The sequence below is a fragment of the Anomalospiza imberbis genome, chromosome 29, assembly GCF_031753505.1.
Source record: "Anomalospiza imberbis isolate Cuckoo-Finch-1a 21T00152 chromosome 29, ASM3175350v1, whole genome shotgun sequence".
In the NCBI taxonomy this organism is placed as follows: Eukaryota; Metazoa; Chordata; class Aves; order Passeriformes; family Viduidae; genus Anomalospiza; species Anomalospiza imberbis.
The window spans coordinates 2487135-2505056 of record NC_089709.1 but is presented as its reverse complement, the minus strand read 5'-3'; the positions used below and the strand labels follow the sequence as shown (position 1 = coordinate 2505056).

General features: G+C 65.9%; 2 protein-coding genes across 2 annotated transcripts; both read left to right on the top strand.

The window, feature by feature from the left end:
- THBS3 (thrombospondin 3) lies at positions 1 to 8063 on the top strand. The gene is made up of 23 exons (XM_068175187.1): positions 1 to 356; positions 1037 to 1243; positions 1380 to 1636; positions 1728 to 1830; positions 2050 to 2076; positions 2343 to 2425; positions 2521 to 2572; positions 3190 to 3338; positions 3485 to 3625; positions 3796 to 3873; positions 3956 to 4108; positions 4210 to 4320; positions 4413 to 4520; positions 4744 to 4903; positions 4992 to 5110; positions 5223 to 5275; positions 5426 to 5619; positions 5694 to 5872; positions 5985 to 6033; positions 6198 to 6394; positions 6472 to 6644; positions 7470 to 7609; positions 7764 to 8063. The coding sequence occupies exons 1-23, from the start codon at positions 278 to 280 to the stop codon at positions 7820 to 7822; spliced, it is 2871 nt and encodes a 956-aa protein (XP_068031288.1). The 5' UTR covers positions 1 to 277; the 3' UTR covers positions 7823 to 8063.
- A 4143-nt stretch (positions 8064 to 12206) lies between these two features.
- MUC1 (mucin 1, cell surface associated) lies at positions 12207 to 16559 on the top strand. Its single transcript, XM_068174691.1, has 7 exons — positions 12207 to 12551; positions 13364 to 13977; positions 14199 to 14272; positions 14376 to 14518; positions 14783 to 14901; positions 15004 to 15150; positions 16094 to 16559. The coding sequence occupies exons 1-7, from the start codon at positions 12509 to 12511 to the stop codon at positions 16166 to 16168; spliced, it is 1215 nt and encodes a 404-aa protein (XP_068030792.1). The 5' UTR covers positions 12207 to 12508; the 3' UTR covers positions 16169 to 16559.
- The last annotated feature ends 1363 nt before the right edge of the window (positions 16560 to 17922 follow it).

Below are 17922 nucleotides of genomic sequence, written 5' to 3'. Positions count from 1 at the left end.
TCCACGCCTGACCTCCCGGTGAACCGGCGCTGTGAACAGGGGCTGTCCCGGGGCCGGCAGTGCCGGGGCGTCCCCGAAGCCCCGGGCCCAGTGCGCCGCGTCGGCACGGTGCCCCCCTCCGGGGCCGGAGCCGCGACCGGTGGCCCGCCGGTGTCCCCGGGATGCGCCCGGTGATTGACGGCTCTTTGTTTCCTCCTCGCCGGCCCCGCCGGCCCCTCCCCCGTGCGCCACCCCGCCCCGCCGCGCTCCGCTCCGCACCGGCGGCACCGGCGGCACCATGGGGGCACCGGGGAGCCCCGCGCTCCTGGCGCTGCTCCTGCTGGGCGCCGCCGCCGCGGCGCGTCAGGAGCTGCAAGGTACCGGAGGGGCTCGGGGCGGCGGTGGGGCGGCCCCGAAGGGCTGCGGGACGGGCGACACTCGGGGGTCGGCGTCGGCAGACCCCTTCCCACGGCCGCTGACAGCGGCTCTGCTCGCCCCGGGGGAGCTGGGCTGCGGGCAGCGGGGACGCTGGAACGTTCACCCCGCGGCGCCGGGTGGCCGCTGGCTCCGATGCTGGCTCGGCGCCGCGGGGGAGTGCCGCGGCGGGGGCTGACCCCGGCGCCGCAGCCCCTCTCGGTCTGCCCGGTGCGTCTGCATGGAACAGGAGGGCACCCGTGCGGTTGTCCGCGCTCCCCGCTAAGCGCCCCGAGCCGGTGCCGGGGCTCCGACCGTCCCTTACTGGAGCTGGCCCGCCGGGAGCTCAGCGGAACGGGATGCAGGGAAGCCCCAAGAGCGGGGCGGGCTCCGAGCCGGGGCTCTGCCGGTCTCGCCGGTGCGGGGGCTCCGCGGGTCCCACTCGGAGGTGCGGCCGGTCCTGGAGCGCCACCGCGCGGGGCCGGCCCCGGAGCCCCCGGGGCTTCCCTGGTCCCCCCAGAACCCGGCGGTCCAGGGACACCCCCAACCCACCCCCGCTCTGACCGCACCGGGCATCTCTGCAGTCACCGGCCGGAGCTGCGGCTGCCGGTGCAGTGGCGACCCCGGTGCTCGTGTCCCGTAGTCATCGACCTGCTGCTGGTGAGCGAGGCTCGGCAGATGGCCAGCGTGGCCCACAAGATCCGCATGGAGCTTCTGACTGTCAACGACGTGTACCTCCTGTCCACCTTCCGCCTGCCCCCCAAGCAGGGGGGGACCCTCTTTGGCCTCTACTCCAAGAAAGACAACACCCGATGGCTGGAGGTCTCTGTCGTGGGGAAGATTAACAAAGGTGGGTGGGGATGGACTGGCCCTGCTCTGAGACGGACGGGACTGAGTTCCTGCAGGGAAGAGCAATGGGCACACGCCGGTCCCAGGGTGCTGCCAGTGCTGGGGGGAGCTGACGGCCGCTTCCCGCTGCCCTGCAGTCCTGGTGCGGTACCTGCGGGAGGACAACAAGGTGCACTCGGTCAACCTGCAGCACGCGCACGTGGCGGACGGGCAGAGCCACTCTGTCATCGTGCGCCTGAGCGGGCTGCGCAGGGACACGCTGAGCGTGGAGCTCTACGTGGACTGTAAGCAGATGGACTCCAGCGTGGGGCTGCCTGAGCTCTCTGAGATCCCCCTGGCCGAAGTGGAGTCCATCGAGGTGCGCACAGGGCTGAAGGCCTACCAGAGGATGCAGGTGAGTGCCAGGGGCATTGAGAGCCCAGCCAATGCACCCTTGGGCATGGGCAGAGCCCCCCATGCTGACTGCATCTCCCCACACACATCAGGGGTTTGTAGAGTCGATGAAGCTGATCCTGGGAGGGTCCATGAGCCGTGTAGGGGCCCTGAGCGAGTGCCCTTTCCAAGGAGATGAGTCCATTCACAGTGCAGGTAATGGCTTGGGGGGCTTTGGGGGTCATGTGTGTGGGCCGTGGCACAAGGGGGTGGGGGTGACAGCACAGAGGGATGTTCCTGTCCCTCCTGGCCCAGTGTCCCCGCACAGGTGGGAGCTACAGTGCTGCACATGTGCTGACCAGAAGTGACCATGTGAGGTGATGCTGCTGGGGTGTGACAGCAGCATTTGGTAATGTCTCATCTCTCTCCTTGCAGTGACGAGCGTGCTGGCCTCCATCCTGGGTAAGTCCCTGCTCTGCTTCTCTCGTTGCCTGGCGTGAGGCGTTTGGGACTCCACGGAGGCAGAAATCCCTGTGCAGCCTGTCCCAGTGCCCCATGTGGGATCAGAGGGTGTGGGGTGTGCTGCAGGAAAAGGGGCCCTGTGTGAGCACAGGCTGTCAGGTGCCTCATCCTCCTAGCTCAGTGCCAATGGGCAGAGCAGTCCTGGCCCACAGCCCTGGGAGAGTTTGTCTGTGCTGGGATTGACCTTTCCTTTCTGCTGCTGGCAGGTGAGCAGACCAAGGCACTGGTCACGCAGCTGACCCTCTTCAACCGGGTTCTGACCGAGCTGCGGGAAGACATTAGGGACCAGGTGGGACTGAGGGGGTACTGACGCTCCCTGGGCTGGATTTTCCTGGAGCACAGCGCCAGCACCCTCCTGATGCTCCATGCTTTGCTGCCTTGCAGGTGAAGGAGATGTCTCTGATCCGCAACACCATCATGGAGTGCCAGGTCTGCGGTGAGTGCTGGCGAGGCTCTGCTCCCACCTCGGGGGGCAGAGGGCTACAGGCTACCCCGGACCGAGTCCCACGGGGTGACCCTCAGCTGGCTGGTCAACGGGTGCCTGGATAGCGTAATTAAAATCCCCACCAGGAAGACGGAAGGACTCTTGAGCTGCTGGAATCCGAGCGGGTTTATTGAGGATTGATGGAAGGAGTAGAGGCAACCGCACTCAGGGAAAGCAGACTCCGAGAGCCCCGGGGAAGGAGGGGCCAGAGTATATAACTGGGGAGGGAAGGAGTAACCAGGGTACAAATGATCCAGTGGGAAGGGGGTGTAAGGGAGGAACAGGGATGGGGTAACATAAACTGGGCTAAGGAGGGAAAAGGGAAGGAGTGGTTTACAGAGGGAACCATTAGAAACAACGAGAACGGGGAACTTTCCAGAACTTGGGGAGATGGCAGCCACAAACTGACAGCTGATGGGCCTGTGCTCATTTGCACTGGGGGGCAGAGGACTCTGGGGAAATGCCTTATCCTAAACGACTGTAGTTTCCCATGGCAGTCCCACACTGTCCTCCCCATGGGCACATCCCACAGAGGGCCACCTTGTCTCACCTGCCTCTCCTCTCCTCAGGCTTCCATGAGCACCGCTCCCGCTGCAACCCCAATCCCTGTTTCAGTGGCGTGGACTGCATGGAGACGTACGAGTACCCTGGGTACCGCTGCGGGCCCTGCCCGCCGGGGCTGGAGGGCAACGGCACACACTGCGCTGACATCGAGGAGGTGGGCATGGTCTGGGGGGACATCAGCAGCCCTGGCACTGCCAGGGCTGTGTGTGCAGAGGATGCTTCCTCCGGGAAGGTCCCAGGACGTCCTGGGGCAGCAGCAGATGCCCAAGGATGAAGGCTGTGTCTCTCCCGGTGTTGCAGTGTGCCCATGCCAACCCCTGCTTCCCCGGCTCCAAGTGCATCAACACAGCTCCCGGGTTCCGCTGCGAGCCCTGCCCCCGTGGCTATCGAGGCAACATCGTCTCTGGCGTGGGGGTGGACTATGCCAGGGCCAGCAAGCAGGTGAGTGCAGTGCCAGGGGACTGGGCCAGGTCCCTGTGGGATCTCTGGAGCACAGGACAGTGTGGACAATGCAGTACCTGTGGAGGAGGACAGCTTTTTGGGGGCAGGAATGGGCAGAGCCACCCTCAGGGAAAGGCCCCAGGTGAGCATTTCTCCCACACTGCTCACAGGTTTGCACAGATATTGATGAATGCAACGATGGGAACAATGGGGGCTGCGACCCCAACTCCATCTGCACCAACACGCTGGTGAGCAGCGCTGTCCCGCTCCCTCCCTTGCTCCTGGGGCCGCTCAGCTCCCCTCATCCCACCCTTGCCTTCTCTCCCCCAGGGCTCCTACAAGTGCGGGCCCTGCAAGTCGGGCTTTGTGGGCAACCAAACGTCTGGCTGCGTCCCGCAGAGGTCCTGCAGCACTCCCACCTCCAACCCCTGTGACATCAACGGCTTCTGCCTGTTTGAGAGGAATGGGGAGATCTCCTGTGCAGTGAGCAGGGGACAGGGACAGGAGGAGGGTGTGGGGGGTACAGCATGGCAGCATTGGTCCTGCCAGGGCCCTTTCCAGCCCCTGATCTCTTCTTTATTCAGTGCAACGTGGGCTGGGCTGGCAACGGCAATGTGTGTGGGCCAGACACAGACCTGGATGGGTACCCGGACGAGCCCCTGCCCTGCATCGACAACAACAAGCACTGCAAGCAGGTGGGCTCCTGCAGGGGGGGCACAGGGGGCACAGCAGGGCTGTGCTCCAGACCTCATCTCCTCCCTGTCCCTAATGCTGGCTGTGCTTGCAGGACAACTGCCGCCTGACGCCCAATTCTGGGCAGGAGGATGCTGACAACGATGGCATTGGGGACCAATGTGATGACGACGCTGATGGTGATGGTGTCAAGAATGTGGAGGTGGCTGTGCTGGACGGGTGGCCATGCCAGTGGTTCTAGGAGGGTTTCTTGTTTTGGCTCTGTTCTGAGTCCCTCAAGATGCTTCTCCTGGGGAGCAGCAGGCTGGTGGTTTGGGAATGGTCTCAAGGTGCTGGAGATGTCTTTCTGCCCTGACCACTGTGGGACTGTGGCCTCTTGTCTGCCCACCACCGCAGTGCCACCATCCCCATCCTCTTCTCCACAGGACAACTGCCGGCTCTTCCCCAACAAGGACCAACAGAACTCGGACACTGACTCCTTTGGGGATGCCTGTGACAACTGCCCCAATGTGCCCAACAATGACCAGCGGGACACGGACAGCAACGGCGAGGGGGATGCTTGTGACAATGACATCGATGGGGACGGTGAGCCGCTCTTGGATTGGCCTGGCTGTGCCAGGGGGGCTGTCTCCCCAGGGTGGGGGGTGGTATCCACTCAGCACTATCCTTGCAGGGATACCCAACATGCTGGATAACTGCCCCAAGGTGCCCAACCCTCTGCAGACTGATCGGGACGAGGACGGTGTTGGGGATGCCTGTGACAGTTGCCCTGAAATGAGCAACCCCACTCAGGTATGGCTGGGGCTAGGCTGGGCCTCGGACGACTGGGGCCTGGCCCGGCAGGGAGCAGGGCCTCCTCCTTGCCCCAGGATGTCCACTGAACTAGGGCTCCGCTCTCCTCCAGACAGATATGGACAGTGACCTGGTAGGAGACATCTGTGACACCAACGAGGACAGGTGTGGATAACACTGCAGTGGGGTGACCTCCCAGTTGTGTCCCGGGGGGCAGATCTGGGCTCCTGGTTCAGGGACCTGTCAGGAGGGACAATGGGGTCTTCGGGGAGATCCCCAGTTTTGTCATTGCTCTGACCTCGTTCTTGCTCCCAGTGATGGGGATGGGCATCAAGACACCAAGGACAACTGTGCTGAGATCCCCAACAGCTCCCAGCTGGACTCGGACAACGATGGGCTGGGGGATGACTGTGACAATGATGATGACAATGATGGCATCCCAGACTATGTGGCACCTGGCCCAGACAACTGCCGCCTCATTCCCAATCCCAACCAGAAAGACTCAGACGGTGAGCGTGGGGTGGGCAGAGGGAGGCAGACCTGCATGGGCTCAGCCCAGCCCTGACTGAGCACGTGTCCCCAGGGAATGGCGTGGGTGACGTCTGCGAGGAGGACTTCGACAATGACACGGTGGTGGACCAGCTGGACGTGTGCCCCGAGAGCGCCGAAGTGACACTGACCGACTTCCGCGCCTACCAGACCGTCATCCTTGACCCCGAGGGGGATGCCCAGATCGACCCCAACTGGGTTGTGCTCAACCAGGTGTGGGTGCTGCGCCCCGTGTTTCTGGGGGCTGCGCTGCAGGGTGGGAGCTGAGGGGACTGGGAGGTGCCCAGGGGCGCTGGGGTGCCCCTCACCCAGCTGTCCCCCACAGGGCATGGAGATCGTGCAGACCATGAACAGTGACCCGGGTCTGGCTGTGGGTAAGATATGTTCACCCACCCACAGGCTCTGGGGGCAGCCCCCTCTACTCCCACTGTGCAGGGAGTAAGGGCCGGTTCTTTGCCCCACAGATGAAGGATGAAGGGTGGGTGGGCTGGGAGTCCCGTGGGGAGAGAGGGCTCCCCGCAGCGTTTCCTGCCTGTAGGTTACACAGCCTTCAACGGGGTAGACTTTGAGGGCACCTTCCACGTCAACACCATCACCGACGATGACTACGCCGGCTTCATCTTCAGCTACCAGGACAGCGCCAGCTTCTACGTGGTGATGTGGAAGCAGACGGAGCAGACATACTGGCAGGCCACCCCCTTCCGTGCTGTGGCTGAGCCAGGGCTGCAGCTCAAGGTGGGTGGTGGCCCCACCCACGGGCTGGGTCAGGATCCCCTGTTCAGCTCCCCCCTGAAGCCCCCATGCACCTGCAGGCAGTGAAGTCCTCGACGGGCCCTGGGGAGCACCTGCGCAATGCGCTGTGGCACACGGGCCACACGCCCGACCACGTCCGCCTGCTCTGGAAGGACCCCCGCAACGTGGGCTGGAGGGACAAGACGTCCTACCGCTGGCAGCTGGCACACAGGCCCCAGGTGGGCTACATCAGGTAAGCAGGGGGGCATGGGGCCCGCTGGGGTGGAGGCTGTGCTCCCCACGGTGCACCCCCAGTGGGACCACACCAGTGGGGGGGATGGTCACTGGTGAGAACCCAACCCTAGAGTGAACCAGCGCTTATGATAACCATGAATAAGGATCCTGCCCTGCGGAACCCCCTCAGGGGTAGGAGGATGTCCGTGAGGAGGCCTTGTGCCTCCTGGGACCATTCTAGTGAGGGGATGCCGGCCATGGGGGGGATCCAGCCCTGTGGGACCACCGCAGTGTGGGGATGCCGGCCGTGGGAAGCATCCAGCCCCGTGAGACCACCGCAGTGGGGAGACTTCGGCCGTGGGGAGGGCTTCTTCCCGGTGGGACCGCAGCCGCGTTTCTCCTTTAAGGCTCCCGCCGGGGCGGCCGCGGCGGGGGGGCTCCGCCGCCGGGCCCTCCGCCCCCCGGGCCCCCGGGGCCATTGTCCCGTCGCCATGGCGACCCCGCCGGCGCCTTTCACATGCAAAGCGCCCGACAAAGGCGGCGGGGCCGGGCCGGGGGCGGCGCGGGGGGCTTCAGCCCGGCCACGGCGGGGGGCCCCGGCCCGAGGATCCAGCCGGTCCGGTGCCCCCGGCCCAGTCTCCCGCAGGATGCCCCGTCTCCAGCCCGGTACCACCGTCCCCGGGTCGGGATGCCCGGGGGCCGGTGCTAGTCGTGGAGGGGTCCCAATGTGATCCAGATGCTGGCCCCGATGGCGTCTCAGTAGGATCCCGATGTTTGCCCCGGTCGGGTACCGGCGGGGTCCCGGTGAGGGCCCGCTGACCGGTTGGGCCCCGTTGCCCCGCAGGGTCCGTCTGTACGAGGGCCCGCAGCTGGTGGCCGACTCCGGTGTGATCATCGACACCACGATGCGCGGGGGCCGGCTGGGGGTCTTCTGCTTCTCCCAGGAGAACATCATCTGGTCCAACCTGCAGTACCGCTGCAACGGTGAGCAGGGCCCCCCGGGACCCCCACACCGGCCCGGCGGCCGGCCGAGCATCCCCTCCCTGGCCCCTGCGGCGGGCTCAGTCCTGGGCCGGGGGCTTTATCGGGGCTCGCTCCCCTCGCCGGCTCCTGACGCCCCCCGCGCTGCTCCCCACAGACACGATCCCTGCCGACTTCGAGCCCTTCCGCCGGTTCCTGCTGGAGGGACGCGAGTGACCGCGCCCGGCACGGGCCTCCCCCGCCAGCGGCACCGGTGGCGCTCCGGGCTCTCGCCACCGGCGGCACCCGGGGTCGCACCGGGCCCCGCCGCTCCTCCCGGCCGGGCCCCGTTCCCGGCCCCCCGCGGACTTTGCACTGCCAGTACCGGGGCCCCGCAGTGCCGGGGCTCCCGCCACGCCTGCCCCGGGCGCTCCGGTCCTTGCCCCACGCCTGGCCATAAAGTTTTGAGTGTTTTCTACCCTGCGCGCCCGCTCCCTGGGGGTTCCCGCTGGCCCGAGAGGGCCGTGGGTCCCCCCCCGTGCTCTCGGCTCCGTCCTGCGCCGTCCTCCCGGTAGTCGCGGCGTTGGGTCAGCGACCGGCCGTTCCCACAGGCGCAGCCCGCGGCGGCGGGAGGCCGGGACGAGTGCAATATTGGTGGGCGAGAGCACAACACTGCACCGCATCCCGGCCCTCCCGCCGCCCCGGAGGGAGTGGAGCCGCCGCCGCCGCCCGGGCCGCTCCGTGGGAACTGCGCGGCGCGCACCGCGGCTCGGCGGCAGGGACCGGTCGCCACGGCGACGGCTGTCCCGGCAACGCGGCGGAATGTGCCCCCACCCCCCCATCCCGCCCGCCCCGGAGCGCGCGGCCCCGGCACCGGCCCGGCCCCCCCGCCCCGCGGCGGCGGCGGCGACAATGGGCGCGGCGGCACCGGGCCCCTCTTAAAAGGGCAACGCGGGGTTGCCCTCCGGTGTTGGGGCCGGGACCGGGGCCGGGGCCTGTGCCCGTTCCCGGCTCGGGGCCGCGGCGGGAGCGCAGCTGGCTCTCCCCGGTAGTACCGGGACAGGTGAAATCACCGCTGGCTACTGAGCGCCTCCTCCCGCGGCCCCGAGCTGCGAGGGGCGACCGCGGTTCCCGTTCCTGTTCCGGTCCTTCTTCTGCTCCTTCTCCTATCCCGGTCCTGTACCGTTCCCGACTCCGCTCCTGCTCTATCTCCTGTTCCCTCTCCGAGTCCCGCTCCCGCTCCCGTTTCGCTCCAGTATCGATCTCACTCCCGCTCTGCATTACTGCAGTCGACTCCCGATTCCGCTCCCGATCACTTTCCAGCAACGGTTCCGCTCTCACTCCAGTCCCAGTCCCTATCTCGCTCCTGGTCTCACTCCGGTAGAGGTCCCTTTCTCCCTCCCGGTCCCGGTCCCGGTCCCGGTCCCGGTCCCGGTCCCGGTCCCGGTCCCGTCCGGCGGTGCCGGTGCGCGGCGGGAGCGTCGTGCGGGGCTCTGTCCGCCAGGGGGCGCCACAGGTTCGGGGCCACGGCCCGGGCCGGGCACGCGCGGGGCGGGGACGGGGCGAGTTGGGACCACCGGGCACGGACAGGATGGACACAGGGGAAACACCGGGCACGGACAGGATGGACACAGGGGAAACACCGGGCACGGACAGGCTGGACACAGGGGAAACACCGGGCACGGACAGGATGGACACAGAGGATCCACCAGGCACGGACAGGCTGGACACAGGGGAAACACCGGGCACGGACAGGCTGGACACAGAGGAAACACCGGGCACGGACAGGATGGACACAGGGGAAACACCGGGCACGGACAGGATGGACACAGGGGAAACACCGGGCACGGACAGGCTGGACACAGGGGAAACACCGGGCACGGACAGGATGGACACAGAGGATCCACCGGGCACGGACAGGATGGACACAGGGGAAACACCGGGCACGGACAGGATGGACACAGGGGAAACACCGGGCACGGACAGGCTGGACACAGGGGAAACACCGGGCACGGACAGGCTGGACACAGGGGAAACACCGGGCACGGACAGGATGGACACAGGGGAAACACCGGGCACGGACAGGATGGACACAGGGGAAACACCGGGCATGGACAGGCTGGACACAGGGGAAACACCGGGCACGGACAGGATGGACACAGGGGAAACACCGGGCACGGACAGGATGGACACAGGGGAAACACCGGGCACGGACAGGCTGGACACAGGGGAAACACCGGGCACGGACAGGATGGACACAGGGGAAACACCGGGCACGGACAGGCTGGACACAGGGGAAACACCGGGCACGGACAGGATGGACACAGGGGAAACACCGGGCACGGACAGGCTGGACACAGGGGAAACACCGGGCACGGACAGGCTGGACACAGGGGAAACACCGGGCACGGACAGGCTGGACACAGGGGAAACACCGGGCACGGACAGGATGGACACAGAGGATCCACCGGGCACGGACAGGCTGGACACAGGGGAAACACCGGGCACGGACAGGATGGACACAGGGGAAACACCGGGCACGGACAAGGTGAACACACAGGACTCACCAGACACAGACAGGGTGAATGCAAGGACCTCACTGGGCACAGAGGGGATGCACACTCAGGATCTCCTGGGAACAGACAGGGTGGACATACAGGACCTACAGACATGATGGGCGTGGGCACATGGGACCCACTGGACATGGTGAGGTTGGGCACACAGAATCCATTGGGCAGGGTGGGGTTGGGCAGATAAACCCCACAAGACAGAGACAGGGTGAACACAAGGAACCCATGGGGTGCTGGGCACTCAGAACCCACCAGACATGGACAGGGTGGACACACAGGACATACCAGATATGAACAGGGTGGACACATAGGACATGGACAGGGGGGACACATGGAACCCACTGGGCATGGATAGGGTGGACACATGGAGCCCACTGGGCATGGATAGGGGGGACACATGGAACCCACTGGGCATGGATAGGGGGGACACATGGACCCACTGGGCATGGATAGGGTGAACACATGGAACCCACTGGGCATGGATAGGGTGAACACATGGAACCCACTGGGCATGGACAGGGGGGACACATGGAACCCACTGGGCATGGACAGGGTGGACACATGGAACCCACTGGACATGGATAGGATGGACACATGGACCCACTGGGCATGGATAGGGGGGACACATGGACCCACTGGGCATGGACAGGGGGGACACATGGAACCCACTGGGCATGGATAGGGGGGACACATGGAACCCACTGGGCATGGATAGGGGGGACACATGGAACCCACTGGACATGGACAGGGTGGACACATGGACCCCCTGGGCATGGATAGGGGGGACACATGGAACCCACTGGACATGGACAGGATGGACACATGGAACCCACTGGGCATGGATAGGGGGGACACATGGAACCCACTGGGCATGGATAGGGGGGACACATGGACCCACTGGGTAAGGACAGGCTGGGCTAAAGGCCCTCTCTCCCAGGGCTGGTGGGTGAGAGCAGTTGCTGGGACCCCCTCCTGCCCCTCAGCCCCCCCACACAGTGTGTCCTCTGTGGGTGTCTGCAGGAGGAAAACTGCAGCCTTCACTTTGGGGGGATGGGGAGGCTCAGAGGAAAGCCCCCAGAGCTGAGTGGAGCAGGGGATTAGGGCTGGAGCAGAGGGCAGCAGGGATCAGCATCACTGCACAGGGAGAGCCATTCCCCTGGTGAGGCCTTTTGGGAAGGAAATATTTGCCCAGAGCGGCTGCCTGCACCTGCCTGCATGTGCCCTGGCTTGCCAAGGCTGTGGCCACTGTGGGGGGAGCAGAGTGCTGCTGGGTCCCATTCCACCTGCACTGAAACCCAGGCCATCCATCCCTTGCCCTCCAGCACTGCAGCACAGAAGGTCCCCCCTTCTCTGTTCCCCTTCTCAGCACCACCTCAGAACCCTTTGGCGTGACTGCGGTGGCACTTTGGCTTCACATGAGGCTGGCCAGGAGCCAAGTGTGGGGACCCCATCCACGACCCCCCCAGGAACTGGGACCCTCACAGGAATCAGCACTCTCCTGAGAGACTGGGGCTCTCCCAGGGACCAGGAATTTCTGCAGGGCAGGGGCAGAGTGGGACCACAGTAACTTTGATACCTATCCGTGCCAGGAGCACATGTCACCTGTGCCCAGGCACGGGCGGTGCTCATTACCTCTGGGGTGGGGCATTGACACCCAGCGTGGTGCTGGCATCACCCGTGTCCTGGGATGGGGGTTTGTGCTTGCTAGGGGGGCCCTGGCACCTGGAGGGACATTACTGGGAGGTACTGGGGTGTCGTGGGGCCCTGGGCTGTACCTGCGTAAGCATTTCGGGGGGGTCACCGGTGTTTACTTGAGTGTAGGGCGAGGCGATGACCAGCCGGTAATGATTAACCCTGGGCTGAGCCAGAGGATGAGGCCCCCCACCCCCGCACGAGGGGACTCCGTGTCCCCCCCGTGCCCCCCACCAGGTCCTGGGGCCCATGGCTCAGCCCAGGGAGCCAGGCAGATGCTGCCCCCGCCCCTGCCCTAGGATGCCCGGCTACTGTCCCGTCCTGTGCCCCCACCCGCGGCTGGGTCTGCCCATGGCACAGGGACGCTGCCAGCGGTGTCTCCCCGAGCCAGGGAAGCGCGACAGACCCAGCCTGGGGGGCTGATGCTGCGGGGGCCCCATCGGCGCGGTGGCACCCCTGTGCCAAGTGGGGCAGAACGACCCCCCTGCCTGGAGCCGGCGGCGGGGCGGGGCCTCCCCACCTGCTCCAGGTGCTCTATAAAGCTCTGGCCGCTGTCGAGCTGCCAGTTCCGGATCCCTGGACTGAAGCGTGTGCCTCCAGCTAACGGGAGAGCAGCCGCTGCTGAGCCCCAAGAGGCGCCGGGACCCCCTGGACAAGCCCCATGGCGTTCCTTGTCTTTCTGCTGCTGCTGGTGCTGGGCACAGGTGAGGGGGTGGGCACAGGTGAGGGGCTGGGCACAGGTGAGGGGCTGGGGCCGGCGGCACCTCGAGCCAGAGGGGCTGGGACCGGGGCAGGCGGGACAGGGAGAGCGGAACGGGATCCCTTTCAAAGTGGGGACCAGGGGATGCTGGAACCAGCGGCATCCTGGCAGCAGGGACATTGTCACCTCTCCCGTTCTGGCTCTGGGGTGCAGCGACCCGGGGCTGGTTGTGCCCAGGAAAGCTGGCACCTGGGGGCTCAGACCGCGGCCCCTGTGCCGTGTCCGAAGGGCTCGGCCAAGGGCTGGGCTGTGCCGGGACCAGCCGGCGCAGGCTGTGCCCGGGGCTTGCGGGCTGGAATGCAGGTGTGTCCCGGTGAGCACCCGGACCCCGGGCTCTCCTCCAGTGCTGCCGGCTCCTGCAGCACCCGCCGGGAACCTGCCCGGTAGTTGCCTGTACTGGCCCCCAGCCAGGCCAGGCAGGTCTGGAGGGCGCGGGGGCACCCCAGCCTGTCACCCACAGCAAGGGGGGCTTTACTGGGTGGCATGCCTGAGCCCCCAGCATGTGAGGGACACCCCAGGGTCTGCAGCGCTGGGCATGGCACTGGTGTCAGTGCCCAGCCAGCTCCACCTGGACCCTCGGTGGTGCCACAAGTGCCCGATCGTGGGGTGTTGCTGAAGGTCTTGTTAGCCTCGTGGGCAACTGGCTGTTGGCTCCTGGGGGTTGTGGTGCTTCCCACAGTGTCCAGCTGATGAGCTGTTTTGGGTGAAACCTTCCCTAACTGGGCTGCAGCCACTGACTCCAGGGGTTTCCTCCAGGTACCCGTGCCATGACCACCGAGACAACCATGGAGACGGAAACTACTGAAACGACCACCGTGGAGATGACCACGGAAACGACCACCACCTGGCTGCCAAATATATTCCCCAAAAGCACACGGGGCAGCCGGCCCCAAACCTCTGTCTTCCCCTATGCCACCGCATTCCCTGGCACAAACACCACGAACTTCCAGTTTGGCAACCACTCCACAAGCAACGCCACATTCAACGGCACTGTGGTGCCTGCCCACAGCAGCCCTGCCATCCCCCATGCCAATGCCACCTCCAACAGCAGCAGCTGGGCCCCCCACTTTGGCATCAACGGCAGCTCTGCCACTCCCACCACCATGCATGGCAGCGCCAAAGGCAACGGGAGCACCAGCGCTCAGGTCTTTCCCACCCCAATAACGTCTGAGGGCAGCACGGCTCCCGGGCAGACCCCCACCCAGCGTGGTCCCAAACCCAGCAAAACCTCAGCCCAGCTGCCCGCTGCCGTCCAGCTGCTCGTCCGTGTCCCGCTGTCCTTCCGCATCATCAACAGGAGCTTCAACGAGAGCCTGCGTGACCCAGCATCAGAGGAGTACAGGAGCCTGAGCCGCACTGTCCTGACCATGGTGAGTCCCAGCCCCACCAGCAGAGGCCCTGGGCCGTGCTGGGAAGGAGCCCCCTCACCCTGGGGCAGAGGCCCTGGGCCGTGCTGGGAAGGAGCCCCCTCACCTCGGGGCTTTCCATGGAAGCACCTGGAGCATCCATTCTGCCGGTTCTGCATGGAGACCGGAAAGGGGGGTGTCTGTGTCTGTGGGGAGGTGGCCATGACCTCAATGCTTCCTTCCAGTTCGAACACGTCTTCGGCTGCGCGGGCTGCATGGGCACGCAGACCTACACCGGGTGCAGCGAGCTGCGGTACAGGTGAGCAGCAGCAGCGCCAGCAGGGCTGGTGTACTGCAATGCACCCCCCCGGTTTGTAGCTCCTCAGGGGGCAATCCAGGTGCTGATGCCTCCTCCCGTGCAGCCAAGGCTCGGTGGAGGTCCAGTCCACCCTCGTGTTTGGGAACGGAAGCGATGCTGTCACTCCTGATGCTGCCGAGCAGCGCCTGAGGAAGAGCCTGGACCAGAATGGCTTCATCATGGGCCTGCAGCTGGACAGCATCCACAGTGAGAGGCTGGGGACGGAGGGGTCTGGAGCCTGGGGGAAGCTTGGGGGGCTCCAGAAGCATTGTCCTGGTTGAGGCAGGGGGCCCGCTTGGTGCTGTGATGGGCTTGGGGCTTGCAGAGGGTGGGGGCAGTGCACATTCCCAGTGCCTGTGTCAGGCAGGATCCCATGCAGGAGGGCTCAGACCCTGGTGTCCTGTCCCAGGGATCTCTCAGGGCTCTGTCCCAGTTCTGCCTGTGGTGCAGACACAGCTCTGCTCCTTTCAGGCTCTGCAGCAGTGCTGTCCCCAGCTCCAGCGCCCGTGATCCCGGACTGGGCCATTGCTCTGTTGGTCCTGGTCAGCATCCTGCTGCTGTTCACCATCTTCACCTGTCTCCTCCTGATGGTGAGACCCCATCCCCACCCCAGTCCTCACCTGCATTCTGCTGGTTGGTGCCCTGTCCCTGTCCCCACACGGGCCAAGCTCTGACCCCTTTCTCTCCCCAAGTCCACCTGCACCTGCCGCCGGAAAAGCCACGGGAAGCTGGACCTGCTCAGCCAGAAGGACTCCTACCACCCCATGGCTGAATACCTCCAGTACCAGAGCCACGGGCGCTACGTGTCCCCCAACAGCAAACCCAACCCCTACAGCCAGGTGAGAGCGAGAGCCCCAGACCTGGGCTCCCAGGAGGGCAGAGAGCGGGGGTGCATCCCCTGAGTTCATGGCAAACGGAGATGGCAGGGCAGGGACGGGTGTGCGGGGAGCTCTTCACCTCGCCGGGAGGTGAGCGTAACATTCACGCCTGGCTGGAGCAGCGCTCGGAGCGGGTGCGCGGCCAGCGCGGGCAGAGCCGGCCTGGCTCCGGGGAGCTCCCGCGACCTTGGGCAGCCGCTCCCCGTGCCCCGGCCCAGCGGCGTCAGGGGGCTCGCTGCCTGCCCACCCTGCCCCTTCTCCTGCTCTGCTGTGTCCCAGCCAGACCCTCACGGTTCTGCTGGGCACGGCATGCTCTGCCGTGGGTGGGGAGCAGGCTTGGCGCATTGCAGAGCTGATGGGGGGGACTGGGGAGGCGATTCCCAGAGCCAGCATCCCCCATCCCGCAGCAGCAGCTCCGAAACTGGAGCTGGAGCTGCTGGTGTGGCGCCGGGAGCTGCCTGGAGGCGCAAAGGGCTCTCTCTCCAAGGCGATCTGGGGCGCGGGGGGTCGCCCCCGTCTGCCCGTGCCCTGCGCTCCCCCCACGCGGGGCTGTGGGCGGGGGCCGTGTCCAGCTGCTCTGGCTCCCTTCGAGCAGCTCACCCTGAGCAAATACCAGGGGCCTGGGTAAATATTTACCTTCGCACTCGCCAGGCCAGCTTATCGTTCGGGAACACGGCCGGGGCCACTGCTGCTCCTCCTGCGCACGGGGAGGGGGGGCTCGGGGCGTCCGTGGGGGCCCAGGGTGCCCGCAGTGCCCATGCTGGGGGCAGCAGCCCACCGCGATGGGAGGATGCAATTTTTGCTTGCCCATAGCGGCCGTGGAGAGGATGCAGGTCTTCCTGTGCTGCCCCGGGGTGGGGGCTCGGCCCAGTCCTGACACCCCCTCATCTTTCCTGCCCCGAAGGTGGCCGGCGGCAGCACCACGAGGGCCGGCACCTTCACCTACACCAACCCCGCCGCCGGCTCCGACAACCTCTGAAGGGCGCGCTGGGAAGGAGGGCGGCTGCCCAGGGCAGGGGGCGGCCGCAGCCCCCCACTCCCGGGGGAGCAGCAGCGGCCCCGGGCACATCCCCCGGTGCTGCTCGGCCCCTCGCCGTGGGCAGCGGGAGCAGGATGGTCCTGGAGCAGCCGGATTCGTGCACATGACAGAACTGGATGAACGAAGATCGGCGGCGCGAGGGAGGGTCCCGCACACCCCACGGTCCCCGCACTCGCTTGGCTTTGCAACCCTGCTCCGTGCCGGGGGTGGAGGACTGGGCTCGTGCTCCCCCTGCGATTCAATGGCTCTTGTTGTGGTGTTATTTTATATAAATATCTCTATTTGCGGGGTGTCGGTGCCGGGCTTGGCTCGGCGGGGTGGCAGGTCCTCGGCGGGTGGCAGGTCCTCGGCTGGGGTGTATTTATCACAGTTAAAATAAAAGGATGGGGGTAGCCGTGTGTCCCCAGGGCGGCGCCGTGGTGTGCCAGGGGGGCTTCTCTGGGACAGTGAATCCCCTGACGTGGCTGTCACCCACCTAGGTGGCCTCGGCTTGGGTGGTGGCTCTTGTTTCCCATTCCAGGCAGTCCTGGGGTTGGTGCTGGGGATGTCACCGTGTCCCTGGTCCCTGCATGCCTCTGGATGTGACATGTCCCGCCAGACCCCGTCCCTCTCATCCCTCCTGTGCTCTCGGGTTCTGCTCATGATCTAACGTGTCTCGTTTGACATGTCCGATTTCCCCATGGCTGCACAGGTGGAATGTGCCAGTGCCAGGGCTGTGCAGCTGCACGTGTGTCACTGGGTGCATGCGGCGTGTCCTGCTCCCCTTCCCTGCCTGTGCAGGCTCAGGCTCTTCCAAACACTCAGGGAGCCCCAAAAAGGCTCTGGGGGTGCTGGAAGGAGAGGCTGTGTGGCAGCACCAGGGCACAAACCTGGGGAGCAGCCATCCCTGGGGCGCAGCGGTGGCCCCCTGGCAGCCCCAGTTCGAGCTGGGCTTGTTCCTGGGCACTGGGAGTGTTTTGGCAACCACTGAAAAGGCAGAAAAACAAGGAAACCAAACCTTCCCCAAAGAAAGCCCATGTGGTCGCAGGCAAGGAGCCAGTGCTTGGCCGGGAACAGCCCCAGGACCAGCCCAGCAGCGGGCAGCTGATGGAGCCCTCGGCCACAGAATGTGGGCTCTGGGTGGGGCCCATGGCTGTGCCAGCTGCCCAGGAACCCTGGCACGTGCTGGGAAGCTATCAGAGCTCTGCTGGGGTGCAGGCAAGGGGCTGGGGGTCTCTGGAGCACAGGGGGTGCCCTGGTCCCCTCAGACTGCTGTGGGGGGTGCACTGATGGGGGGTCTGGCACACTGTAGCACCCCCACCCCCAGACCCATTCTGCCAGCTGGGCACGGTGTTGTGTGCCTAGGACAGAGAACGGGGTGTGCCTGGCACTGCTGCTTCGCACTCAGCCCCTCCAGCCCTGGGCAGGGCCCCAGGAATCGGAGCAGGAGCCTGATTTGCAGGGCTGGGCCCTACAAAGAGTTGCCTGTTCACAAAGAGCTCAGCCCTGTGGCCCCCTCCTCTTCCAGCTTAGGGACTGGGACCTCCAGGGACAGGCTCCCACCCAGGAGGGCCCTGGCCCACCCGTGACCCCTCCACCTGCCATGCAGGGTACCCAGGTGGGGGGGTCCAGCTCCAGTACCCACTCTGAGAAGGTGCCTCAGCACCCAGCAGCCCCCCTGGCTGGACTGGCCGCCCATGGGACTCCCCAGCAGT